At 52.4% G+C, this 27,492-nt stretch overlaps 1 protein-coding gene across 2 annotated transcripts; it reads left to right on the top strand.

Annotated features, from left to right (window-relative positions):
* The first annotated feature begins 829 nt into the window (after nt 1-829).
* Nucleotides 830-27,188, top strand: GPR157 (G protein-coupled receptor 157). 2 transcript variants are annotated; one of them, XM_003928045.4, is made up of 4 exons: nt 830-1,275; nt 16,076-16,289; nt 21,825-22,019; nt 22,865-27,188. In XM_003928045.4, exons 1-4 carry the CDS (start codon nt 893-895, stop codon nt 23,078-23,080), a joined length of 1,008 nt encoding a protein of 335 aa, XP_003928094.3. In that variant the 5' UTR covers nt 830-892; the 3' UTR covers nt 23,081-27,188. The 2 variants fall into 2 exon arrangements, with proteins under 2 accessions (XP_003928094.3, XP_039330494.2); XM_039474560.2 differs by lacking the exon at nt 21,825-22,019.
* The last annotated feature ends 304 nt before the right edge of the window (nt 27,189-27,492 follow it).

Here is a 27,492-nt window from a genome sequence, read left to right as displayed (position 1 = left end):
CCACCAACTTGTGAACACGTCGGGATCACGGCTTAAGGAATGAAGATCACACCCGAGAGTTGTTTCTGTTGCTAGTGGAAAGAATGCCTCTGCCCCACTCCCTCCCAGTCAGATCACACACAGAAGCTGGCTGAAAAGGAGGGAAAGTAATATTAGCCCTAAAAATACCAGTCCTTCCTCTCACGGGACGGGATGCCCCAAATACCTGGCAAGAGCTAGGGGTGGGCCTGGCGAAGCGTGCAGGGACAGGAGCTGGGAGCTGGGGGGTCCGGGGGCAGGGCTTAGGGGCTTAGGGGCTTAGGGGCGTGGCGTGAGGGCCTGGGCGGGGCTCAGGAGCCTCCGGCACCGGGGTGGAGCGCGGAAGGCTTAGAGGCGTGGCAGGGGCGGGGCTCAGAGCCCGGGGCACAGAGAAGGGGCGGGGAGCATGGGCGGGGCTCAGGGCCCGGAACAGGGGCGGGGCGGGGCGCGTGGGCGGGACGGGGCGCGGCGCGTGGGTGGAGCTCTAGGCCCAGGTCTCAGATCTCGGTGGACCGGGCATCGGGGCACGTTGGCGGAGCTTTGTGCCCCGGTCTCAAGGCGGGAGCACAGGGGCGAAGTGGGGCGTGCGAGCGGGGTTCAAAGGCCGGGGACACAGAGTCTGGGGGCGGCGTGTGGGCGGGGCTTAAATGCCGTGGCACAGGGGCGTGGGCGGGGCGCGGCGCATGGGCGGGGCTCAGGGCCCGAGACCCAGATGGGCGGGGAGCGGGGGACGCGGGCGGGGCAGGGCGGGGCCGGGCGGGGCTGGCGCCTGGACGCGAGCCTCGGGCGCCTAGCTGCCCAGACGGCGGCGGTGGTGGCCGCACGCGCGGCCCGGCCTCTGTCCTGCGGCGCTCCGGTCCCAGCCCCTCGCACCATGCCGCCGCCTGCGCCGCCCACCGTGCTGGTGCCGTCGGAGCGCGCGGTGGTACTGCTGTCGTGCGCGCTCTCCGCGTTCGGCTCGGGCCTGCTGGTGGCCACGCACGCCCTGTGGCCCGACCTGCGCAGCCGGGCACGGCGCCTGCTGCTCTTCCTGTCGCTGGCCGACCTGCTCTCGGCCGCCTCCTACTTCTATGGGGTGCTGCAGGACTTCGCGGGCCCGTCGTGGGACTGCGTGCTTCAGGGCGCGCTGTCCACCTTCGCCAACACCAGCTCCTTCTTCTGGACAGTGGCCATCGCGCTCTACCTGTACCTCAGCATCGTCCGCGCCGCGCGCGGGCCCCGCACCGACCGCCTGCTCTGGGTCTTCCACGTCGTCAGGTGGGTGGCGGTGGCGCTGCTTTTCCCGGAGCCTCCTCCCCACCGACCTAGGCCGACCCCACCGGGTCCTGTCCCTGCAGAGGCTGCCTCTCTGTTGAACCCCCCTATCCGCAGCGAGCAGTGCCTGCTGGCGCCCCCGGGGCAGCCCTGGGTCAGCGGGAGGAGGCCAGACTTGCCCAAGAGGTGACCTGGCGGGACCTTCGCTCCCGAGGGCGCCCCTCTGTGCCTGCCCCAGGGCGCAGCCCCTTGGGGTAGTAGGGGCAGAGTTCATCCCCAGAGCCGGGTGCTGGTTTCTTGGACTGGGCTGGGGAGGACACGCTGGGCCCCTTGTGACCTGCTTCACTGTGCCCTTGCCATCTCTGCTGCCCATGGGGAAATAGGCTGCATGACGAGTTAGGTAACTGTCCCGCACTGGAGAGGCGGCAACTCCCAGTCCCACGCCACCACCCCACCCCAAGCCACAGTGGGCTTGGTGCATTCCTCCACTCCCAAGCTGCAGTATCTCTGCTGTTCAATTTACAAAGGACTATCCTTTTTATTCTGTCTTTGGTCGTCTCTAGCCCCAGGCCCCAGCCTCTTATATTTCTGTTCTAGGTGATCTTGAGTTTCCAGAGTTCAGCTGTTCTGAGATTGAGGTCAGGGGCAGAGGGCTGGTCTGGGAGTCTGGGAGTCTGCCTGGAGTCTCTCTGAGAGTGGGGAAAAAACCAAGATCTTACCCTGCGGTTCAAGCATTTTTCAAGTAAGCCTCGCTGAAGAGGGTGGGCCCTTCCCTGGGGAATGTCAGGTTTTGAAAATCTCATAGCGTCCCGTGCTGAACTGTGGGCAGGAATCCTAGGGCTGCCATTTTCCTTTTCTCCCTCTCCCAGATCAGAGCATCAGATACTGCCCTAATTATAGGTCCTTTCTATTAAAAACTTCAGTGCTTTCCAAGGACTGCGAGCACAGTCAGCATTTTGGCAGAGACAGGTCACCTGGGTGTCACACGGCGAGGCTCCAGGGCAGCGACAGCCACCCGACCTTCAGCTCTGCACTGAGGCCGGCTGATCCTTGAGAAACCAAGCGACCTGCTTGGCAGCTGGGCAAGTAAAAAGTCTTTGCAGCACATCATCCAAACCGTGGCTCAGATGCTGCAGGCCCCCACGGAATAGGGTCCTGCCTTTCCTTCCCAGCAGCATCCCATCTGACCCTGTCTGGGTCCCGTGATGGCTGGCTGGGTGTGGGCAGCATGTACATGGGAGATCGTGGATATTTGAAAGGAGTCAAGGCTGTACCTTTCTTTGCAAGAACCTGTTCTGTTTCCCTCCTTGTCTTTAAAAGTACTAAATACAATATATTTTTAAAATGGTAACAGAACCTTGTCCAGCTTCTGTGGAAAAGGATTGCCCAACAAACCTGATTTGAGGGTTTTTCTGGTCAGTTTTCATCAGGGACCCTTGAGGGAGTTCTTTGCGTTGTTTAGGAAGAGCTTCTTTGATAGGAAGTAGGCCCAGTGTGGTGGCTTGCACCTGTAATCCCAACACTTTGGGAGACCAGCAGGAGGATTGCTGGAGCCCAGGAGTTTGAGACCCGCCTAGCCAATATAGCCAGACTTTATCTCTACTAAAAATTTAAAAATTAGCTGGGCATGGTGGCGCATGTCCATAGTTCCAGCTACTTGTGAGGATGAGGTGGGAAGATCGCTTGAGCCTGGGAGGTTGAAGCTGCAGTGAGCTATGACTGCACCACTACATCCAGCCTGGGTGACAGAGCAAGACCCTGTCTCAAAAGAAAGAAAAAACAAGCAACTTACTCATCATGTCTGTTGAGTGTGACCTGCCTACATCTTAAAAGAAAATAAAATTATCTCTATCCAAGCTAGAGAGGGAGTCTGACAATTTATTCTCCGGCGTTCTCTCAGCACTTAGACTTCACTAGCCTAAGGGAATTGGTTAAACCTGTCTAACAGGTTCATCTGTTGACCTAGATCTTCCCAGACTGTATTGCCAATGACCTTGCTAAGGACTCTCCAATGCATTTCTTTGGAATATTAGTTTATTGTTGCAGGATCTGTTGATGTGATGAATATCACCTTCAGGCATAGACTACGTGATTATCAACTTTTTAACCATTTCTTTTCTTTTTTTTTTGAGATGGAGTTTTGCTCTTGTTGCCCAGGCTGGAGTGCAATGGTGCAATCTCGGCTCACTGAAACCTCCACCTCCCGGGTTCAAGTGATTCTCATGCCTCAACCTCCTGAGTAGCTGGGATTACAGGCATTTGCTACCACACCCAGCTAATTTTGTATTTTTAGTAGAGACAGGGTTTCTCCATATTGGTCAGGCTGGTCCTGAACTCCCGACCTCAGGTGATCCACTTGCCCCGGCCACCCAAAGTTCTGGGATTACAGGTATGAGGATTATAGGATTACACTGTGCCTGGCCCTTGACCATTTCATACTACTGGAATTCAGTCCTCTACACAGCTTTCAGTTTTGGAAAGTATTTAAAAATGGGACAACACAAAAGGTCGATATCCCTATTCTAAAGTATGTTTGGGAATTGATTTTTTTTTAACCTACAGATATTCTGAAAAACGGACAAAGGACATACTCAAGCAAAATAGGAACAGCAATTGATGAATACATATTATATACTATTATACTCAAAGCAATACAAGTTATAACAATAAGGTACCATTTCCTCATTTAATTAGAAGGAAGAAAATAGTAAGGCAGGGCTGGGCATGGTGGCTCATATGTGTAAATCTTAGCACTTTGGGAGGCCAAGGTGGGCAGATCACTTGAGGTCAGGAGTCCAAGACCAGCCTGGCCAACATGGAGAAACCCAGTCCCTACTAAAAAGACAAAAAATTAGCTTGGCGTGGTGGTGGGTGCCTGTAGTCCCAGCTACTTGAGAAGCTGAGGCAGGAGAGTCACTTGAAACCAGGAGGCGGAGGTTGCAGTGAGCCAAGATCACACCACTGCACTCCAGTCTGGGTGATAGAGCGAGGCTCCATATCAAAAAAAAAAAAAGAAAGAAAGAAAAGTAAGACAGGATACAAACATGATAAATGCCAGTTTCACTGGCATTTTTCTACAGTATTATTGTTGGTGTGAATTGAAATAATCTTTGTAGAAAGTATTTGGTTCATACTCTTTGATCCAGTAATCCTATTTACCAGAAACTAGTCCAAGGAGATAATCTAAAATACGTACAAAGCTGTGTGTACAAAGGTGTTTGTGAGGCACTTATCATGGTGAGAATTTGGAAACACCCTCAATGTCCAACAGTGGGGGAACAGGAAGTTAAGAGACTACCCTCCCCTTCTGAAATGGTCTGCAGCTTTTAGACACGGTTTTGAACTCTGTAAGTCATTTTTTTAAATGATATGGTACAATGTGAAGTGACAGAAACCATCTCTAAAACTGATTACAGCCGCGTAAAGACAGGAGGTTAAAGAGAATCCTGCACACACACAAGTTCCCAGGAAAGCCCCTGTGTGGCCACCTGGGACCCCATCATTGTACCTACCGTGGCCCTCTTTGCAGAGAGAGGGTGACAGTTTAGACCTCATCCTCAGGGAAATCATATTTCAGCATGAGCTGTGTCTGGCCCCTGATGTTTGTAGAGTGCTGTTCCATTCATTAGCTCATTGATCACCAATAACTCAGCAGGGCAGGGCATGGTGGCTCACACCTGTAATCCCAGCACTTTAGGAGGCTGAGGCAGGAGGATCGCTTGAGCCCAGGAGGTTGAGGCTGCAGTGAGCCGAGATCACACCACTGCACTCCAGCCGGGGTGAAAGAGTGAGACCCTATCTTAAAAAAAAAGAAGAAGAAAAGAAAAAGTAACCCAACAGAATGGAAGGGTAGGGTGATTAGCCTCGTAGCAGATGTGATCGTGCAGGGCTACATAGCAAGTAACAGAGAGGCTCAGGGTTAGAATCTACTTCTGACCCAATCCAGGACTCATTTTGTGAGTCTATATTGTCATTTGGCTGTGACAATTTTTAAAAACTGAGATATAATTTCAACAATAATTTATTTTTAGGCCAGGCACAGTGGCTCACGCCACTAGTGCCAGCACTTTGGGAGGCCGAGGCAGGTGATTTCTTGAGCTCAGGAGTTTGAAAACAGCCTGGGCAACATGGCAAAATCTTATCTCTGCAAAAGATTTTAAAAATTAGCCAAGTGTGGTGGTGTGCGGCCATAGGCCCAACTAGTCAGGAGGCTGAGATGAGAGGATGGCTTGAGCCCAGGCAGTGGAGGTTGCAGTGAGCTGGGATCACGCCACTGTACTCCAGCCTGGGCGACAGAACAAGACCCTATCTCAAAAAAATAAAAAAGTAATTTTTAGCTTTCCAGATTTCCTAAATGTTAACATTTTACCGTATCGGTTTTATTCTCTCCAATTATTTTTTCTGGAACAATTTAAGAGTAAGTGGCAGGACCTGGGAACAGTGGTTTAATCCCAGTACTTTGGGAGCCCAAGGTGGGAGGATCACTTGAGGCCAGGAGACCAGCCTGGCCAGCATACTGAGACCCTGCCTCTACTAAAAAAAAAAAAAAAAAAAAAAAAAAAGAGAGAGAGAGAGAGAAAATTTAAAGATAAAGTAAGAGTAAGTGACATACTCAATCCTTCAGTTTGTATTTCCAGAAGACAGGCACAATCTCTTACCGAACTACATGCACCTACCCAAGCAGGAAATTAACATTGAACAATACTGTCCCCTGATTGGTGGACTTTATTGAGTTTTTTTTTTTTTTTTTTTTTTTTCTTGAGATGGAGTTTCAGTCTTACACTCCCAGGCCAGAGTGCAGTAGTGCGATCTTAGCTCACTGCAACCTCCACCTCCCATGTTCAAGTAATCTCCTGCCTCAGCCTCCCAAGTCGCTGGGACTACAGGCATGCAACACCATGCCTGGCTAATTTTGTGTTTTTAGTAGCGATTGGGTTACACTGTGTTTCCTAGGCTGGTCTCAAACTCCTGACCTCAAGTGATTCACCTACCTTGGCCTCCCAAAGTGCTGGGATTAGAAGCGTGAGCCACCGCGCTTGGCCTTTATTGAGATTTTTGTCCCTGGACTGACAGTGTCCCTGATAGTAAAAGAAAATTGTGGCTTATATGTTGACTTAGTTTCCATGTATCTTTATTCTCCTTCCATCTGAAACGGTTCTTCCACCTTTCTTGGTGTTTCACGATGCTGAGGTTTTTGAATAATACAGGCCCGTTATTTTATAGAATGCCTCTCAATTCAGGTTTGTCTGGTGCTTCCTCATGAGAGGTTTCAGGTTCTGCATTTTTGGCAGGATGTCCCAGAAACATGTTTCTCTCGTTGCTTTCTGCGGGGTGCCTGGCGACTTGGATGTATTCCCTTACTGGTGATGTTAACTCTGATCACTGGGCTAAGGTGATGTCTGCCAATTTCCCGCACTGCAAAGTTCCTTTTGTAGTAAATAAATGTCTTGCTGAGAGATGTTGATGCTGTGTAACAGCCTATCACATCTCAAGCTTTCACCCAAGGGTTTAGCGTCCATTGATTCTGACAGCATTCTGAATTTTTGGTGGCGGTTGCTTTTGTAAGGTTGTGTGAGATACTCAGCGTTCAGGGGGAAGTCCCTGTGTTTAAGGAGACCCTTTTGACTGTGTCTTAGCTGGTGAGGCGGCTGCCACAGACGTCCTGTCTTTGACTTTCATGTGGTATGCATGAGTGGTTGTGTGTTTACCACACCCACCTGAGGGAGGCCAGAGTTGCTGGGGAAGGAGGTCATTTCCCCACCTCCCGCAGAAGGGGACCTACCTTTCCTCCCTGCATGGGCTCCTGAGATGCCAGACCAGGGTCAGCAGGGGCGAAGTGATCACCGCCTCCACCAGGACCCCCGTGGGGCCAGACGTCAGCTGTGTGGCCTGTGAGCATGAGGGGCAGCTAAAGGGTAGGGGCAGCTCATTTGGGGGTCAGAAGGAAGGGTCCTGACTGAGCCAGTTCGCCTCAGACATCTGAGTTTCTTCTGGCTCTGCTGAGCTGGGGCCACGTGTGGGTATGACCCCGGCAGGGTCCAGCCCCTGTGCTCCTCACCCACATGCTCACCCACCCTCTGGAGTTTGCTTGGGGTGACAGAGGAAGCAAGAGTCTGTAACACCCCAGGTCTATCATAAAAACCCCGTTCTCGGGGGCACGGGAAGTCCCAGCGTAGCAAAAAGGAGAAACCTGGGCCTGGAGCTAGAAGTTCGAAAAACAAAAAATTTGTTTTTAGTTTGTTTGTTTTGAGACAGCGTCCTCTCTGTCACCCAGGCTGGAGTGCAGTGGTGGGATCTCGGCTCACTACAACCTCCACTTCCCACGTTCAAGCCCTTCTCCCGCCTCAGCCTCCCAATAGCTGGGATTACAGGTGCACGTCACCACGCCTGGCTAATTGTTTTGTATTTTTAGTAGAGACAAGGTTCCACCATGTTGGTTAGGCGGGTCTCGAACTCCTGACCTCAAATGATTTGCCCACCTCGGCCTCCCAAAGTGCTGAGATTACAGGTATGAGCCACCACACCCTGCTTATTTGTTTTTTTGAGACAGAGTCTTGCTCTGTTGCCTAGGATGGAGTGCAGTGGTGTGATCTCCACTCACTACCGTCTCTACTTCCTAGGGTCGAATGATTCTCCTGCCTCAGCCTCCCAAGGAGCTGGGATGACAGGAGTGCACCTCCTGTAATTACCGATGCCTGGCTAATTTTTGTATCTTCAGTAGAGACAGGATTTTACCATGTTGTTCAGGCTGGTCTCGAACTCCTGACCTCATGTGATCTGCCTGCCTCAGCCTCACAAAGCGCTGGGATTACAGGCATGAGCCGCCATGCCTGGCCTGAGTTCTCTGATTTGAAATGAGCTCACCGAAGGGTGGCAGGGATGAGCCAGTGGCAGAGCTGCCCTGTCTCCTCAGGCAAGTGGCATCTAAATGAGGGATGGAGGCAGTGGCCTCATGAATAGTACCCCACGTTGGCCACTATTCCCCAAAATAACAAGCATTGAACTGGTTTTGTTTATTTCCCCATAAAACTTTTCCAAGGTGACCGGGGAAGGTGGCGGGACAGCAGGAAGCCTGCAGCGGGGGGCTGAGCACCAGCAGCTTGGCGGGAGGTGTGAGAGCCAAGGCTGCCCCTTGACCTTCAGCCGAGCTGCCCATCCCTGAGCTAAGGGCTGTAGTCGGAGTGACACCAGGGCGTGAGTGTGCATCTGGGAGTTCCTTTAGACATTCCTCTCCCCTTCTGCGGTCAAAGCTGCAGAGTGACCTCGTGGTGGCCTGCCCAGGAGCTGACTCCTTGAACTTCTCCCAGGTCCTGGCCCTCTGCCCCTGGAGCTGGACAATGAGTGTCCGTTGTTCCGGGGAAAAAAACCTCCAGGCAGCCTCTCACCAGGCCTCACTCCCCCAGCCCTGCTCCATCCTGAGGTTTGTAAATTGGCGCATTGTTGTATAAGAGTTTGGTTCTCAAAGCATTTTCTGAGTTATGTTGACATCCCGAGGCCTCATGGTGCCTACACCAGGCATTGTGTTTGGTTCAGAAAAGGGGGAGAAGACCCGCTTGTTTTCCTCCCGGCAGGTGCCAACCCCCAGAGATCTGTAGGAAGGCTGCGGTTTGGGGTGGGAAGAGGTACATACAAGAATCCCAGGGTGGGAGCAGGTGACTGAGCAGACCCTGCCTTGAGCCCCTCAGCCAAACCTCTGACCCCTTCCTGGCAGTGGGGACGGCATTCTAAGGGTCTTTGAAACCAGCGGGCCGCTTTTTGGTGTAACTCTCCATTTGTCTGTGAAGTGGAGGTGTGTCTGCAGGTGCCCCCCACCGTGACTCTGAGGGGACAGGTTCCAGGAGCCACACAGCAGAAGATCTCCAGTTGGGCAGGGCTGGGAACTCCCAAGGACCCGCTCTGAAGGGCAGGGCAGCCCAGAGCATTGCTGTCCTGGGGACAAGTCCCCTGCCTGTGGTCGTCTGACCAAAGCCGGGGAATTCAGGGCTCATACAGGGTTTACTCAATGCTTGGCTAATCCTGTGCGGTACTTCCAGTTCCTTTCTCTGGAGGAGATTTATAAACAGAAGGTGTCAAGTTCCAAAAAGCGCTAAGCTCCTGGCACGTATGAATGCCTTTTTGTCAGTTTCTCCTTCCATGAGCTGGAGGAGGGTCCTGGCCCAGCTCTGCTAATCTGGGCATTGTGGGGGTGGGAGTTTCCAAGTCACCCCTCACCTCTGAGACTGGGGGCCCTAGGAGCTGGGGTAGTATTCCCTGCCGGGATGTGTCTCTCCCGCATAGGCTGTAGAAAGCCTGTCTTGTTTACTCAGGCTGCCCTAACAAACTACCACAGCCTGGGGGCTTAGACAACAGAAATTTATTCTCTCACAGTTTTGGAGGCTGAAGTCCAAGGTCAAGGTGAGGACAGGTTTGGCTCCTCCTGAGGCCTCTCTCCCTGGCATGTATATGACCATCTCCTCCCCGTGTCTTGGTCTTTTCCTCTGTAAAGGTCTGTGTGCCCATTGCTGCTTCTTTTTGTTGCTGTTGTTTTTTTGTTTTAAGACAGGGTCTTGGCTGGACATGGTGGCTCATGCCTGTAATCCCAGCACTTTGGGAGGCTGAGGCAGGCAGGTCACCTGAGGTCAGGAGTTTGAGACCAGTCTGGCCAACACGGTGAAACCCCATCTCTACTAAAAATACAAAAATTAGCTGGGTGTGGTGGCACATGCCTGTAGTCGCAGCTCCGTGGGAGGCTGGGGCAGGAGAATCACTTGAACCTGGGAGGCGGAGGTTGCAATGAGCTGAGATCACGCCGTTGCACTCCAGCCTGGGCAACAGAGTGAGACTCCATCTCAAAAAAAAAAAAAAAAAAGACTCACTCTTGCCCAGGATAGAGTGCAGTGGCACAGTCACAGCTCACTGCAGCCTCAACCTCCTGGATTCAAGTGATCCACCTCAGCCTCCTGAGTAGCTGGGACTTCAGGTGTGCCACCATGCCCAACTAATTTCTGTATTTTTTTGTAGAGACGGGGTGGTGGCATACTTTGCTGCCCAGGCTTGTCTCATACTCCTGGGCTCAAGTGGTCCTTTGGCCTCAGAGAATGCTGGGATTACATGCGTGAGCCACCATGCCTGGCCTTTCCTTTTCGATAAAGACAGCAGCTGTATTGGGTTAGATTCCATTCTAATGACCCCATTTTAACTTATTCACCTTGCAAAGACCCTGTGTCGCAAATGCACTCACATTCTGAGGTTCTGGGGATTAGAACTTCAATAGATGAAATCTGTGGGGGACACAGTTGAGCTCTTAACAGCCTCCAAGTGGGGAGGAAGCTGATTGGAGTCTGGCTTTGATTTCTAGGCAAATATAAGTTGGAACTGGGGCCCAGGCATCTCTGGGAGAAGCTTGTGGTGCCCCCACCAAATCGGAGCTCCACTCAGAGTACCTGTCATGGGCTTCCTCCATCCAGGCAGGCCCAGCTGGGCCTCCTCCCAGCCTCAGTCACAGATTTAGAGAAGAGGGGCCTTATCAGCCACCTGCTCTAACCTGTGTCCCCACCTTCACCCCCACCCAGCACCTGTCATGGCATCCCCTGAACATGGTCACTCACCTCTCGGTGGAAGCTGCCCGTTCAGCCCCCGGGTTCAGGATTGAGCAGGGCCTTGCCCATTCTTCCAGCATCTAATCACTTCACCACCAGGTTCTCTTCAAGACTTTTTAACCATTTGAGGATAGCTCAGGGCCCATGATCTCTTCACATGCTCCCGAGGTGACCTGGCATTGGTGCCAGCTGGCAGTCTCAGGTTTAGAATGTGGGCTGCAGGCATCCACTCACAGGCAGATGGCACCATCCATTGGCGGTTCTGTGCCACCCACATCTGAGCATCAGGACAACCCCTCCAACCACATGAATTTCTAGGTTGTAATCAACTAAATCCCTTGGTCTTTTTCATGTGTGCAGTTATTAAGGCTTGTGTTACTTGTTCTGGCTTTATTTTTTTTGGGTGGTGGCTTCCCTTTTGAAGTGGGAAAAAATGTTAGGTGTTACATGTCAGAACTGTGGGTTTTGTTTTTTGTTTTTTGTTTTTTTTTTTTGAGACTGAGTCTCGCTCTCTCACCTAGGTTGGAGTGCGGTGGCACGATCTCAGCTTATTGCAACCTCCACCTCCTGGGTTCAAGCAATTTTCCTGCTTCAGCCTCCTGAGTAGCTGAGATTACAAGCACATGCCACCATACCTGGCTAATTTTTTTTGTAGTTTTAGTAGAGACGGGGTTTCGCCGTGTTGGCCAGCTTGTCTCAAACTTCTGACCTCAGGTGATCTGCCCACCTTGGCCTCCCAAAGTGTTGGTTTACAGGCATGAGCCATTGCACCTGGCCACAGGTCAGAACGGTAATATGCATTTCTAGAAAGCAGGAATTACGCCACACATGTGTCTGTGGAGCACCTATCAGATTTAGACTACCTGCAGCTCAGGGTGGCCCCCTGGCTGGAGAACTGCTCTGTTTATCCTTTTGAGAGTTCCAGACACACCAGCTTTCTCCTCACCCTGTAGTCAGGAACCTGGGGGCACCATCTGCTCCTATTGTTGTTATCCTATGTCCGGTGGTGTCCTGGAGCCAGATTGAAAGACCCGATTGTTATATTTTAGGGAATTCTGTGAGCTGATTGTTAGATATGACCATCATTAAAAACTAAATTATATTAAAAACAGAGCTGGGCATGGGGTGCGTGCCTGTAGTCCCGGCTCCTTGGGAGACTGAGACAGGAGGATTACTTGAGAACTCATAGTGAGATCCCATCTTTAAAAAAAACAGACCTGGCATGGCGGCTCATGTCTATAATCCCAGCACTTTGAGAGGCCAGAGTGAGAAGATCACTTGAAGCCAGGAGTTCCAAGACCAGCCTGGGCAGTAAAGCAAGATCTTGCCTCTACAAAGAGTAAAAAATAAGCTGGACATGGTAGCATGTGTCTGTAGCACCCCTACTCTGGAGGTTGAGGTGAGAGGATTGTTTGAGTCCAAGAGTTGGAGGCTGCAGTGAGCCATGACTGTACCACTGCACTCCAGTCCAGGCAACAGAGCAAGAGCTTGTCTCTAAAATAATAAAATTTTAAAACTTAAAAAACAAACCCATAAATACTCAAAGCTCATTGTGTCGTAGCTGTTTTGCACACTTGAGGTTGTTGCATCTATCACATCTGTGTGGTGGAAATACGATATAATGGTGTGCTACTGGGCATCTGTTCCCAGCTACATGTGTTGGTGGCTGGAATGGCCATGGTGGAAGTATTTGTAGATGGAAGTTGGCAAAGATGACAAATCCGGGCTTGATTTATTGCTTCATTGATTGTGTAGAGCCGAGGTCAGCAAAGTTTTCCTGTAAAGTAAGTGTTTTCAGTTTTGTGGGCCACGCGGTCTCAGTTGTATGTAACTCCTCAACTCTGCCTGAAAGCAGCGGTAGACAATCTGTAAATGACTGGGTGTGGCTGTGTTGCAATAAAACTTTATCTATAAGAAACTGTGAGCCAGATTTGATCTGAGAGCCATAGTTTGCTGGACCCCTGATGTCGACTTAAGAAAGTAATGGAGAAGACGCTAAAGGTATAGATTAAACTTAAGCGTTACTTATCTCTGAGCTTCAGCAGTGATGGCAGCTGTGTTGGCGCAGCCAGAAAACCCAGTATGTAGAGAAGAGGTAAGGAGAAGAGACAGTGTCACAGAGCAGGAAAAAATTGAGGAAACAGCCTCCCAGTGTTGGGGGGAAAACCTCGTACCTGATTCAGCAAGGAAGTTGCTCATATCACCAGCAACTTGTGACACGAGCAACCAACATATGTCTTGTTTTCTATTTCTTCCTTATTTCATTTCCATCTTGTTAAGGGAAATGAAAGCATCAATTAACTTCATGCCATGGAGAGGCTGTCATTTGCTGATTGCATCCACAGGTTGCCACAAGCCAGGGTTTGGCTGAAATCAACAAAAGCATTCTGTGAGAATCAATTGGCAGCACGGAATGGACGGTAAAGAGGGTGTATTATTATTGTGTACTTTATTATTGATAACTTGTGCACTTCACATCCTGCAGGTGAAATTTATACATTTGTATGTGCGTGTGTATGCATGCGTACACGCACACGTGCAGACATCTGCGTTTTCTGGAGAGCCAGTTGTGAAACGTTCCCAGCACACCTCTGTCCATGCCTGTAAGTGAGTGAATCTGGCCCAGCCTGCTTTGCAGGATCATCAGACCCCTTCCACTCCCACCGGCTCCCTGATTCTACCTCTTACTTCCTCTCACTTAAATATCTGCCTGGCAGCTTCTGGCCCTCACACAGCTGCTCCTTCTGTGTGTTCAAACAACCTCTCCCTGTTGATCAAGCCCACTTTTTTTTTTTTTTTTTGAGACAGGTCTCACTCTGTCACTCAGGCTGGAGTGCACTGGCACAATCTGGGCTCACTGCAACCTCTGTCTCCCAACTTCAAGGGATTGTCCTACCTCAGCCTCCTGAGTAGCTGCGATTACAGGGACACGCCACCATGCCCAGCTAATTTTTGTATTTTTAGTAGAGATGGAATTTCACCGTGTTGGCCAGGCTGGTCTCAAACTTCTGACCTCAGGTGATCCACCCATCTCGGCTTCCCAAAATGCTGAGATTCAGGCATGAGCCGCCTCACCCAGCACATCATGAGTTTTAAAACAACCCTTTCTTACCTTTTGTGGGTTTTCTTGAGACAGGGTCTTGCTCTGTCACCCAGGCTGGAGTGCAATGGCGTGATCTTGGCTCATGCAACCGCTGCCTCCGAGGTTCAAGCAATTCTCTTGCCTCAGGTTGCTGAGTAGCTGCGATTACAGGCATGCACCACCACACCTGGCTAATTTTTGTATTTTCAGTAGAGATGGAGTTTCACCATGTTGGCCAGGCTGGTCTCGAGCTCCTGACCTCAAGTGATCTGCCCGCCTTGGCCTCCCAAAGTGCTGGAATTACAGGTGTGAGCCACCTCCCCCGGGCTTTTGTGGTCTTTTTGTGTCTTTGTGACTTCAAACAGGACACACCGCCTCCTGCCACTGAGGCCACTGAGAGTGACGTGACTCTGCCGTCAGCACTCCTGCCCCTCCCTAAAGAGGCCAGTGGGGACTGGAGAACGCTGCAGAGGTCATGGTCGGCCAGGGCCCTCTGTTCTGGAAGCATCCTGCATGAGGCCTTCCCGGTCCTGGGGAGCTGACTTTCCCCTGCCCGGCCTCCTCTGCCAGCCCTGCAACATTTGGGAGAACCCCTTGAAGCACTGTTCTCCTGGCCTCAGATTCACGTTGAACTTTGGTCTCATAGTTGGTCTCTGACTTCCCTTCGGAAAGGGCCAGTACCCCTGACACAGAGCTGGCAACAGATCATCAATTTCCGAACCAGTTTCCTATGGCTCCGATGGTATCATTCCCATTTACCTAAGGCTTTGCCCTCCAGGCAACGGATCTAGGACAGGGATACTTGTGTCTTCTTCCTGGGGACAGAAGCCACATGGGCCCCACGCAGCCCCGGTGTCTGCACCACAGGCCTGAACCCTGGGACAGCAGGACGTGACTCAACAGTCCTGACAGCAGCGAACACTCACACGCCTGCCTGGCCTTACACCCGGTACACACATGTATTTGTTTATTCTCATAACGACCCTACAATGACACCCTGCGGTCACTGTCGTCATCCATGCTTTGCAGAGAACCTGGCGTGTTGAAGCTAAATAACTTGCAGGGGCAGAGCTGGGACTCCGATCCAGTCCACACACCAAAATCCAAGCTCTTACCTCCCCACTGCCGGCCTCTCTCAGGAGCCACCGTAGCTTTTGTGTGCCCCACTGCTGTGGAAGGAACAGACTGGTTCCAGGACCACAGGGAAGGGGCCTACTCCTGGCTGTGTGGCTGGGAGAGTGCTCTAGAAAACAGCCCGGGCTGGGTGTGGTGGCTCATGCCTGTAATCCCAGCACTTTGGGAGGCTGAGGTGGGTGGATCACTTGAGGTCAGGAGTTCAAGACCAGCCTGGCCAACACGATGAAACCCTGTCTCTACTAAAAATACAAAAATTAGGCCAGGCACGGCGGCTCAGGCCTGTAATCCCAGCACCTTGGGAGGCTGAGGCAGGACAATCACTTGAACCCAGGAGGTGGAGGTTGCAGTGAGCTGAGATTGCACCATTGCACTCCAGCCTGGGTGGCAAAGTGAGACTCCATCTCCAAAAAAGGAAGAACAGCCCAACATTGCCCTCGGAGGGGCCGCTACCTGAGCTTTATGCTTTCAAAGGTCCCCTTTGACTCTTGCCAGGTTCCATTCCCTACCCATTGCACAAGAAGTCCTCAGGGCTGAGGGGACATGCTGCGCAAAGCCTACGTTCACCATTCTAGAGGCTGTAGAAGTTAAGCAGGACCCTGGAACTCCCCTCCCAGGCAACCCTAAACCCCCGATGTGTGCACCCCTAGACCCAAGGGCTGGCCGAGGGGCACTGATCGTTTGTGGCACATTTGCATGAGCATGGACAGATGTTCACACTCTGGTGCCCAAGGCTGGTGCGGAAGGAGCTGGGCACACAGTGGGAGCTGGCTTCATTGTAGAGCTCACCATTCTAGTGCCAGTCCCCGAAGAACCACGGAATTCTAAATTAGAGCCAGGCTCTTGGGGCGACACCTACCGCTTCTTATTTTCCAGGGACACTGTGCCATCCAGGCTCCGGAGAGCATCATCCCCTTTCTGAAGGGCGTCCTTTGTCATTTTTGCGAGGGCTGACATTGCCGGGAGCCGTGGCCTGACCCCGGTGCCTCTTTCTCTCCTCCTTCCTCAGCTGGGGAGTCCCGCTGGTCATCACCGTGGCAGCCGTTGCCCTGAAGAAGATCGGCTATGACGCCTCGGATGTGTCTGTGGGCTGGTGCTGGATCGACCTGGCGGCCGAGGACCACCTCCTGTGGATGCTGCTGACGGGGAAGCTGTGGGAGATGCTGGCATATGTCCTGCTGCCGCTGCTGTACCTCCTGGTCCGGAAGCACATCAACAGAGCGGTAGGTGCTTCCCGCAGAGCTCAGGGCCCTCTGCATGGCCGCTGTGCCCAGGTGCAGGGCCTGATGTTGAGTTTGGTCACCCCAGGGGACAGGCTGCCTCTCTGGGGACAGAACCAGTGATGGGCCAGAGGGGACCAGGCACTTACTGTATGTACCAGGCATCATGCAACATGCTGTATTACACGGATGGTGCATCGGTTCCTGCTGCCGCATTAGGAGTCGGGTCCTGTTACCCCTTTGTAGATAAGGAAACGGAGGCTTAGCGGAGTAAGGGCCTGCGGGGCACAGGGCTCCTGCAGACCGGCTGCTGTGTCTTCAGCCACGGCCCTCTCCTGCCCCCTGGTGGACAGCCTGCGGGGGCTGCTTAAACTTGAATTTAGCTAAAAGGCAAGTGAGGAAGGACCCAAGACCAGGCTACCCAGGGAAGGGAGGACTGAAATTTCACCATCAATGACGCAAATAACTCACCTACCTTTTCCTGGTGATTTATCATATCCTAAATGGCAGGCTTTTTCGGAATTCAGAAATCAGTAGCCTGGGCGGGCCGGAGAGCCTAGGGAAGAGCGGTTTTCCTCTGACACCTCGGCCCCGTTCCTCCTTGCGCTTCCTCCTGGCCACCGGCGAACATCTGCAGAAGACGCCCGCAGATTAACCCGTGTGTTCATCCACTCGATCACTTATTCCGTGTGTTTTTATTTTGTGATATTGTTTTACATTGTTATTTATTTATTTATTTATCTGAGAGGACGTCTCACTCTTGTCGTCCAGGCTGGAGTGCAGTGGCGCCATCTCGGCTCACTGCAACCTCCACCTCCCGGGTTCAAGCAGTTCTCCTGCCTCAGCCTCCCAAGTAGCTGGGATTACAGGCGCCCACCACCATGCCCAGCCAATTTTTGTATTTTTAGTACAGACGGGGTTTCACCACGTTGGCCAGGCTGCTTTCTAACTCCTGTTCCCGGGTGATCCGCCCGCCTCACCTCCCGAAGTGCTGGAGTTACAGGTGTGAGCTACCACGCCCGGCCTATTTTATTTTTTTGAGACAGGGTCTTGCTCTGTTGCCCAGGTTGGAGTGCAGTGGCACGATCTCAGCTCACTGCAACCTCTGCCTCCCAGGTTCGAATGATGCTCCTGCCTCAGCCTCCCGAGTGTCTGGGATTATAGGTGCGCACCACCATGCCCAGCTAATTTTTGTATTTTTAGTAGAGACAGGGTTTCACCATGTTGGCCAGGCTGGCCTCAAAGTCCTGGCCTCAAGTGATCCGCCTGCCTCAGCCTCCCAAAGTGCTGGGATTACAGGCGTGTGCCACCGTGGCCAGCCTCATTCAGTATGTTTTTACTGAGCATCTACTAGCACCTAAGCGCTGTATAGCTTGGGGGTTTAAGGACTCAGACATGGATCCCATCCTCCTGGAGAGAGAGGCAGAAGTGCAAGTAACTATGAGCAAAGACACAATGTGAGGAGTGGCTGGGGTAGTCCAGAGGAAATGCTCTGAATTCAGACTTCCAGCCTCATCCTGCAGGCTCGCTGGTGTCAGTCCCTGTGTTTCTTTTTGCCCTCTGAGTTTTCAGGGCTGAAATTGTAAGAGGGTGTGTACCCCTCTTGTAGGCCACCCTGTCAACCCAGCAGCCATTTCTGAGTCAGGATGGCCGTCTGGACACCTGGTCCCTGCCCTCCCATTGTGTCTTCTCGTGTCAAGTTTCCTCTTTTCTTTTTACTTGGAAATTTACCCAGTTCTCACCCGCCCTACACCCTCTTCTGCCTCAGCTAGAGTCCTTGCTGGAGATGGCTTTGGGACTTCCCAGTTGGTCTGAAATCCTCTTATTGGCTGGGCACAGTGCTCACACCTGTAATCCCAGCACTTTGGGAGGCCGAGGTGGGTGGATCAATTAAGGTCAGGAGTTCCAGGCCAGCGTGGCCAACATGGTGAAACCCTATCTCTACCCCAAATACAAAAGTGAGCCGGATGTGTAGTCCCAGCTACTCAGGAGGCTGAGGCGGGAGAATCGCTTCAGTTTGGTGGAGGTTGCAGTGAGTCGTCATGCCACTGCACTGTAGCCTAGGTAACAGAGAAAGGCTGCGTCTTAAAAAAAAGAAATAAAAATAAAAATTAAGGCCGGGCACGGTGGCTCACACCTGTAATCCCAGCACTTTGGGAGGGCAAGGCAGGCAGATCATGAGGTCAGGAGTTCGAGAACAGCCTGACCAATATGGTGAAACCCCATCTCTAATAAAAATACGAAAATTAGCCAGGTATGGTGGTGGGTGCCTGTAATCCCAGCTACTCAGGAGGCTGAGGCAGGAGAATCACTTGAACCCAGGAGGCAGAGGTTGCAGTGAGCTGAGATTGTGCCCCTGCACTCCAACCTGGGCCACAGAGTGAGACTCCATCTCAAAAAAAAAAAATTAGCTGGTATACTGGTGCATGCCTATAGTCCTGGCTACTTGAGAGGCAGAGGCAGTGAGGCAGGAGGATCACTTGAGCCTGGGAGTTCACTGCATTCCAGCCTGGTTGACACCGTGTCTCAAAAAGAACAAATCAAATCCTCTTTGTCTTATTCTGGCCTTTTATTAATCACTGGCCTCCTGCCCGGGTGACGTATGCCGTTCTCACCTCCTCTTCCCTGGGAAGTTTCCGGGACCCCGATGAAGGCTCCCAGGCGCTCCGCCCAGCCCTGCCCAGGACTCTTCTCTACAGATGCCCTTTGTGTCTGTCTCTCTGCCCGTCCTTTGACAGGGCAGGAAGCATGCGGGGCTGAGGCTGACCCCTATGGGTGACGATGCATCCTCTTTTACAACTCAAGTGTTTCAGAAAAACGGGATAGCAGTGGGCAGGGAGGTGAGAATGCGCTAGTTACCTCTAGCTAGAAAAGAGCCAGGTATCGGTGAGGTGGGACAGGCACCTACAGGAGCTGACAGCAGCCAGGCTGGTGGTCAGTTCCTACAGCTGCCCCACCCTGTGGCTCCCCTACTGGTTTCCAAGGGGCGGAGTGGGATGCCCAGCTCCCGGGGCTGCTGCTAAAAGCCACAGGGGGAGGAGGAGGAGGAGGAAGCAGGCTCTGACAGGTGCGTTGCAGAGGCTTGGGGGCTCAGAGATGACAAGGTGCACCAGTGACTCCACAGGACACCAGGTGCTGGCACAATACCCTGGGTTCCTCCCCTCACCTGGGCCTTCAGTGTCCCAGGCAAATGGCTCAAAAATGTGTTTTATTGTTTTTGAGGCAGGGTCTCACTCTCGCCCAGGCTGGAGTGCAGTGGTGCCATCTTGGCTCACTGCAACCTCCACCTCTGGGTTCAACTGTTTTTCCACCTCGGCCTCCGGAGTAGCTGGGACTGCAGGTGTGTGCCACCACATCTGGCTAATTCTGTTTTTGTTTTTGTTAAGGCAGAGTTTTGCTTTGTTGCCCAGGTTGGAGTATAGTAGCAAACCTCAGCTCACTGTAAACTCTGCCTCTCAGGTTCAAGCAATTCTCATGCCTCAGCCTCCCAAGTAACTGGAAACACAGGTGTGTGCCACCACGTCTGGCTAATTTTTTTGTGTGTTTTTAGTAGAGACAGGTTTCACCATTTTGGCCAGCCTGGTCTTGAATTCCTGGCTTCAAGTAATCTACTTGCCTTGGCCTCCCAAAGTGCTGAGATTATAGGTATGAGCCACTATGCTCGGCCTCATTTTGTATTTTTAGTAGAGATGGGGTTTCACCATGTTTCCCAGGCTGGTCTTGAACACTTGCCCTCAAGTGATCTGCCCACCTCAGCCTCCCAAAGTGCTGGGATTACAGGCATGAGCCAATGCCCAGCTAATTTTTAAATTTTTCGTAGAGACAGTGTCTCACTCTGTTGCCCAGGTTACTCTCAAGTTCCTGGGCTCAAGCAATCCTCCCGCCTTGACCTCCCAAAATGCTACAGTTTCAGGCATGAGTCACCACTTGTGGCCAAAAAAGCACATCTTCATTATGAGCTGTTTCATCTGTATCTATAAATTCGGCTTTGATCTGGAAGGAATCCCCTCCTTCCTGTCATGAAAGACATTCCCCAGGAGGAGAAAAGCCGAGGCTGGCTCAAGCTCACGTTTTCCTTCTCTTCCTGGGGCAGCTGGGCTGGGGACACAGCAGGCCCTCCCTGTGCTGGGAGGGGCTTGCATTCTGGAGGGGAGGGTGATGGTGAGCAGTAAGCCTGAGGAACGGGGGTGAATGACGTCCTGGGATTGAGGATAAGACAAGCTATGGGAAACAGACTAAAATAGAGTGGAACGTGAGGACGGGACTCTCTATAAATGCCTGTGTAATCATTTACTTATTTATTTATTCAATATTATTTATTTTTGAGCTGGAGTTTTGCTATTGCCCAGGCTGGAGTGCAGTGGCATGATCTCAGCTCACTAAAACCTCCATCTCCCAGGTTCAAGCGATTCTCCTGCTTCAGCCTCCCAAGTAGCTGGGATGACAGGCATGCGCCACCATGCCCAGCTAATTTTTGTATTTTTAGTGCAGATGGGGTTTCACCATGTTGGCCGGGCTGGTCTTGAACTCCTGACTTGAAGCAATTTGCCCGCTTTGGCCTCCCAAAGTGCTGGGCTTCCAGGCATGAGCCTGCCACCCAGCCTCTGTGCAGTTTAAATAGGGCCGGCGGGCTCATCTGGAAGGTGCTGCTTGAGCAAAGACGTGAAGAGGGTAAGGGGGAGCCCAGGGAGGGATGGAGATGGGCATTCCAGAGCAAGGGAGCAGCCAGTGCAGAGCCCTGGGGCGGGGGTGCTGCGTATCTGGGGCTGCACGGTTGGCCCCGCTGTGCTATAAGGAGCGTGTGGATGGGGAGCACCGAAGAGCTCCAGGAGGAGGACTCGGGAGCAGGCTTGGACTTTCAAGCATCCCTGCTGCTTCTGTGCTGAGGACGAACTGCCGTGGGGAGTAGGACGGGGTGGTAGGGGCAGAGGAGGGAGCCCATCCAGAGAAGCGGTGGCATGGCCTGGACACGGGGGCAGTGGCAGGAGGTGGCAGAAGTACCCAGAGTCTGGATCTGTTTTGAAGTTAGAGGTCGGCACGGTGGCAGCTCATGCCTGTAATCCCATCACTTCGAGAGGCTGAGGCAGGAGGATTGCTTGAGTTCAGGAGTTTGAGATCAGCCTGGGCAACATAGTGAGACCCCATATCTATTTTAAACAAAAAAACAAGGCCGCGGGACTTGCTGGGGATCAGATGTGGGCGATGGGACAAAGAAGGGGGTCAAAGCAGAGCCCCAAGGCTTTGGCCTGGGCAACCAGAAAGCTGTTGTTTCCAAGAGTTGAGACCTGCAAGGGAGCACTGGCCTTAGGGGTCAAGATCTGCCTCCTCTCTTGGACATGAGCTGTTTCAGACAACTTTAAGACCTCCATGTGGGATGGGGACTGGGCAGGGGACCTGGCAGTCAGCGCTCAGGAGAAGGATCCGGGCTCCGCCGCACACCTCCCTTACCCCCCTGAGCTAGTAAGACTTGGGCAGCCTGGGTGGACATGGCGGGAGAGGCCCCATCCGCTCAAGTCTGCCCTCGCTGTCCCCACACAGCACACGGCGCTCTCTGAGTACCGGCCCATCCTCTCCGGGGAGCACCGACTGCCACGCCACTCCTCCGTGGCCGATAAGAAGCTGGTGCTCATCCCACTCATCTTCATCTGCCTCCGGGTCTGGAGCACCGTGCGGTTCGTGCTGACCCTCTGTGGCTCCCCCGCGGTGCGGACGCCGGTGCTGGTCGTCCTGCATGTAGGTCTGCCCTCCCTGGCCCATGTTGTCATCCCTGCCCCCAGAGGAGGCACAGCCTGATTCCTTCCCGCAGCACAGTGGCTCACCCCAGTGCTGGTCAAGGCACAGCTGCAGGGAAGGAGGTCGGCTCTACCGGCTGTGCCTTTCTCTCTGCCCGAGACAGGGCCTTGAAGAGGGAAGGCAGAGGGATCAGTGTGGGTCAGGGTGGTGAGGTGCTCATCAGTGGCCTAGGAGTAGCCCCTGGAGAGTTGACTGATCCTGGGTCCTTCCCAGCCCAGAAGACCTGGCGCCCGGCTGGAGGCCCATGCCAAGGTCATCGTAGATCAGCCATGGGGGTGGGGAGTATGGGGGAAGTTTCCAGGGTACACAACACTTCCCAGCCACCCCATGTGTGTGCATGTATGCCTGTGTGTATGCGTGTATGCGTGTGCGTGTGTGTGTGCATGTTTCTCAGCCATTTCTCTCTCTCTCTCTTTTTTTTTGTTTTGAGACGGAATCTGGCTCTGTCAACCAGGTTGAAGTGCAGTGGTGCTCACTGCAACTTCCGCCTCCCAGGTTCAAGCAATTCTCCTGCTTCAGCCTACTGCATAGCCGGGACTATAGGTGCCTCCCACCACACCCCACTAATTTTTGTACTTTCAGTAGAGACAGGGTGTCACCATTTTGGCCAGGCTGGTCTTCAACTCCTGACCTCAAGTGATCCACCCGCGTCGGCCTCCCAAAGTGCTGGGATTATAGGCATGAGCCACTGCCCCCAGCCTAGCCGTTTCTCTTAGTTGGAACAGCACGTGTGTTTCTGAGACCAACTCCAGCCCAGGCTCACAGCTCCGTTTTCTTCACAACAGGGTATCGGGAACACGTTCCAGGGAGGTGCCAACTGCATCATGTTCGTCCTCTGCACCCGTGCCGTCCGAACCCGGCTCTTCGCTGTCTGTTGCTGCTGCTGCTCTTCTCAGCCTCCCGCCGAGAGCCCAGCCAGCACTCCCAAGGCTCCTGCACCCTCCACGCCACGAGAATCTCAGAAATCCCAAGGGACCCCAGGGGACCTTCCAAGCACCTAAGCTTGTGTCCTGCCTAGTTCCGTGCATAGGTGCTGTCTTCCTGGGGACAGGTGCTTCTGTGAGTCCCTGCGGCAGGGGCAGGAGGGCGTGTCGCTGCACTGGAAGACCCGCTATTGATGCTCTTGGCTCCATTGGAAGCACAGCCGCCAACTCAGCTTCTTCTACCTCCTAGATCCTCGGGCAGCAAGTTCCACACGTGCCAGTGTCCTGGTGCACTGGAGTGGCCGTTCATCTGCATAAGGGTAGCAATGATGAGATTCAGGGAAACCAGTGGTCCACGATTGCGGCCACGGTGCCTCCACCCGGTGGACCTCAGTGTCCTGAGGACCACACAGCACTGTTTACAGTTTGAGGGACCCACACCTGTGCAGCTGTCTTTCGTGTGATTATATAAGCTGTCGGGGGCCCCTGGAGATGTGTCCCCACGGAGCAGACTCCTGGCTGGTCAGGGTGTTGGGCTGCTTTGGAGAGCCTGGCTGTCCTTGGAGAATTTGCTCACCAGAGGAACCGGCTGCCCTCCACCAGGTGGAAGGTTCCCCTGAGGTTACATGGTGAGCACAGCCCAGCAGTGTTCCCCCCGCTTCTGGCCCCTCCCTCTGTGGACTGCTAACCCTTGCTGTAGCTTGGGTTTGAATTTCAAGCACAGACCAGAATCCACACACCTGCCCCCATCTGTCAATCACTTCAGACACAGATTCCTCCCTCCAGTTCCAGGGATGGAACAAGGACAGGAAGAGGCATCTCAGGGAAACCCCCGAAGATCCCACTGTCTCTCCAGCTCCTTTCTTATAATCCTCCTGTTCTTGCAGAGACCAAAGAGGGTGAGGGGGCCTGGCTTATTTACTTCTTAGTTTAGTTTTTTGTAGGTAAAGTGGCCGGAGAGATGAGGAATCCAAATATGATTCCTCAGGCCAAGCACAGTGGCTCATACCTGTAATCCCAGCACTTTTGGAAGCGGAGATGGGTGGATCACCTGAGGTTGGGAGTTTGAGACCAGCCTGGCCAATCTGATGAAACCGTGTCTCTACTAAAAATAGAAAAATTAGCCAAGTATGGTGGTGAGTACCTGTAGTCCCAGCTACTTGGGAGGCTGAGGCAGGAGAATTGCTTGAACCTGGGAGGCGAAGGTTACGGTGACCTGAGACCACGCCGTTGCACTCCAGCCTGGGCAACAAGAGCGAAACTCTCAAACAAACAAATACGATTACTCCCTAAGGGTGAAGGTTTTAAGATTCAGCTTTTTTTTTTTTTTTTCCCTGAGAGGGAGCCTCAGTCTGTCACCCAGAGCTGGTGTGGTGGTGTGTACCCGGGGTCTCCAGTACTCAGAAGGCTGAGGTGGGACGATCCCTTGAGCCCAGGAGCTTGAGGCTGCAGTGAGCTGTGATGGCACCATTGCCATTCCAGCCTGGGCAGCAGCAGGGCCCTGTCTCAAAAAAAAAAAAAAAAAAAAAAGGATTCAGCTGTTTTGGTATTTGTGGCAACATGGATCATGAAGTGATTATTTTACATTTAAAAGAAAAAGATTTAAAGTAAGCATCCGGTATCTCTATTTTTATTCTGTGGCTCTTCCACAAACATTTTTCTCTTGTTTCAGAAAACAGTTTCTCTGTTCAATCACAGGAGCCATCAGCAAAGAGTGGGAAGCGGAAATCCTCCCTCCGGGGACTTGGCGAGAGGAAGCAGGGCTTTACCTGATAGGTGCTTTCCCTTGGAATCCATCAGAACTTGACAAAGCGTGATTTTCTGAGCCTCATAAAGTGGTTCTGGATCAAAAGCAAAGCCACACTGTGCTGCCAATCCCTGTTTTACTCTCAAAACCCAAATCTGTATCAGGAAAGGAATAATCTTTTAACAGACTGAGTCCAAAATGCTCATTTTTGGTGTCCTGTCAAAATGGATTTCTTTTATTTATTTATTTTTGAGATGGAGTCTCACTCTGTTGCCCAAGCTGGAGCAGTGGTGTGATCTCGACTCACTGCAACCACTGCTTCCCAGGTTCAATCGATTCTTCTGCCTCCCAATCCCAAGCAGCTGGGATTACAGGCACCCACCACCACACCCAGCTAATTTTTTGTATTTTTAGTAGAGACTGGTTTTCACCATGTTGGCCAGGCTGGTCTCGAACTCCCGACCTCAGGTGATCCACCCCACCTCAGCCTCCCAAAGTGCTGGGATTGCAGGGATGAGCCCCTGTGCCCGTCCAAGAAAACAGATTTCTTAATGGAAATCAGCAAGACGCGAACACCCCCTTAGACTTGAAAGAGAGCTCTGGGCTGCTCCAGGGAAAGCTGATTGGCAGAAATACCCTCTGTAAGTGAATCCTGGATTCCCCTAAAGACATGACAGCAAATCTCTGTGTGTGTCTCTGTAGAGACCCTCACTTGAGCTTCTAGAAGGGAAAAAAAATTCAGGGACTTGCTTACTGCAAAAGAGAACATGATTTGCAGACAAAAGAGAAAAGACAATACTGGATCACAGAGGGTTAATGTCAGAATCAACCCTGCTCAGCAGAGGCCTCCGGAGCCCTCCCTGCTCTGCCCAAGACCGTGTGGCCAGGCTGAGATGTGATTCCCAGATCAGCTGGCCGTGGTCAGGAAGGGCCTGTAGAGGGAGCTGAGGGCTCAGAAAACACCTGCTCTGAGTGCCCGAGCTCATTCCGTTTCTTTGATGCCACTGGCCACTCTGTCTGCTTTTGTAAAAACCTCCAAAAGGTTACACATTGGGTGTCTCCATTGCAGTTTCCTCTGCTGCCCACCTCTTGCCGCAGACGAATGGTCACTGTCAATGGTGGTGACCAGGTGGGTAGGGCAGGGGCTTGTCTGAGTGCCTCAGCCTAGGCCTCTGGCCCACTGACTCGAACACAGCCCCCTCCTTAAGATCCTCCTTCTTAAGATCCTTCCTTAGATCCCTCCTGCTTAGATCCAGATAAACTTTCTCCCAAGCACCCATGACTTGGGGCTGAACCAGTTACCAAGTCAGTTTAGCTGGCTGGATAGCACTCGGTCAGAAAGGCTGGATGGGAAGGAAGTCACATCCTAAAAGTCCAGGAGGGGCCTAGGCGCAGTGGCTCACACCTGTAATCCCAGCACTTTGGGAGGCCAAGGTGGGCAGATCACCTGATGTCAGGAGTTCAAGACCAGTCTGCCCACTATGGTGAAATCCTGTTTCTACTAAAAATACCCAAAAAATGGCCAGACTTGGTGGCATGTGCCTGTAGTCCCAGCTACTCAGGAAGCTGAGGCAGGGGAATCATTTGAACCTAGGAGGCAGAAGTTGCAATGAGCCAAGATCGCACCACTGTACTCCACCCTGGGTGACAGAGGGAGACTCCATCTCAAAAAGTAAAACAAGTCCAGGAGGGGCTCTTACTTCTGTTACTTCTTTTTTATTTTTTTTGAGGCAGGGTTTTGCTCTCTGGAGTGCTACCCCCAGGCTGGAGTGTAGTGGCACAATCATGGCTCATTGCAGCCTCAACCTCCCAGGCTCAAGCGATCCTCCCACCTCAGCCCCCTGAGTAGCTGGGAACACAGGCCTGGCTAAATGTTGATTTTTTTTGTAGAGACAAGATTTTTGCCATGTTGCCCAGTCTGCTCTCGAATTCCTGGGCTCCAGCAAGGGGCTGTTACTTATGATCACAGCAAAAGGAGCCGTGCTCCTGGACGCTTCGCCCAGCCCCCGTGGGCTCCTTTCTCCTCTGTTAGTGTGGTTAATGTTCATCTGCTTCATCCCTGAGTCACCCAAGTGTAACCTCAGCCATGACAGGTATTGCAGCCAGAAGTGTCCTCAGCTCGGCGTCCCTCTCCCATGCACTTTCTGAACTTTGGTCTTTTAACCAGGTTTACCAGCCGCTTTCTGCCTTTTTGTGCTTTTGGAGGGTTTTCGTTTGTTTGTTTGTTCTGTTTTGTTTTTTAATAAAGATTATTCGGCCCAGGCCGAGGGTGTAAACAGAATCCCTCACGTGTCCACAACAAGAAAAGCTGTTTTTACAAACTTGTAGTCGTGGCATCGGAAGTGTGAGTTTTTGCACCTGCAGAATTGTAATGCAAGCCCTGACTGGGCAGAAGCTGAAGTCCTGCTGTTTTAAATTAAATAAATTACTTTTCTCCTACATGTTTGGTAAACTGACGGCCTGCTGCTGTGTTGGGGTGGGATGGGGGTTGCTGGGCAGGTGGCTCACATTGGCCTGTGTTGCTGTTGCTCCAGTGCCTACCGTGAGGCTGAGACCTGGAGAAAACAGCTCTGCCCTTCTCTCTTGGCAAATTAGTGAAAGAGGCAGCCGCCCCGTTGGCATAGCCAGCTTCCCCTGGGTTTGCCTAATAAAGATCATGGGGTTGGAGAGTTAGGGAGAGGGTGTTAGAATACAGATTCCCGGGCTCGGTCCACAATGAGGGTCAACAGGTCCAAGTTTCAGC

Source organism: Saimiri boliviensis, chromosome 11 (assembly GCF_048565385.1).
Source record: "Saimiri boliviensis isolate mSaiBol1 chromosome 11, mSaiBol1.pri, whole genome shotgun sequence".
Taxonomy (NCBI): Eukaryota; Metazoa; Chordata; class Mammalia; order Primates; family Cebidae; genus Saimiri; species Saimiri boliviensis.
Note: the sequence above shows the minus strand (reverse complement) of the source record. Positions and strands in the feature narration are given on the sequence as shown.

Coding starts and splice junctions, on each gene's coding strand:
- GPR157 (XM_003928045.4), top strand. CDS start 893: ATGCCGCCGCCTGCGCCGCCCACCGTGCTGGTGCCGTCGGAGCGCGCG. Junction 1,276..16,075: donor TGGGTCTTCCACGTCGTCAG/GTGGGTGGCGGT, acceptor CTCCTTCCTCAG/CTGGGGAGTCCCGCTGGTCA. Junction 16,290..21,824: donor GGAAGCACATCAACAGAGCG/GTAGGTGCTTCC, acceptor GTCCCCACACAG/CACACGGCGCTCTCTGAGTA.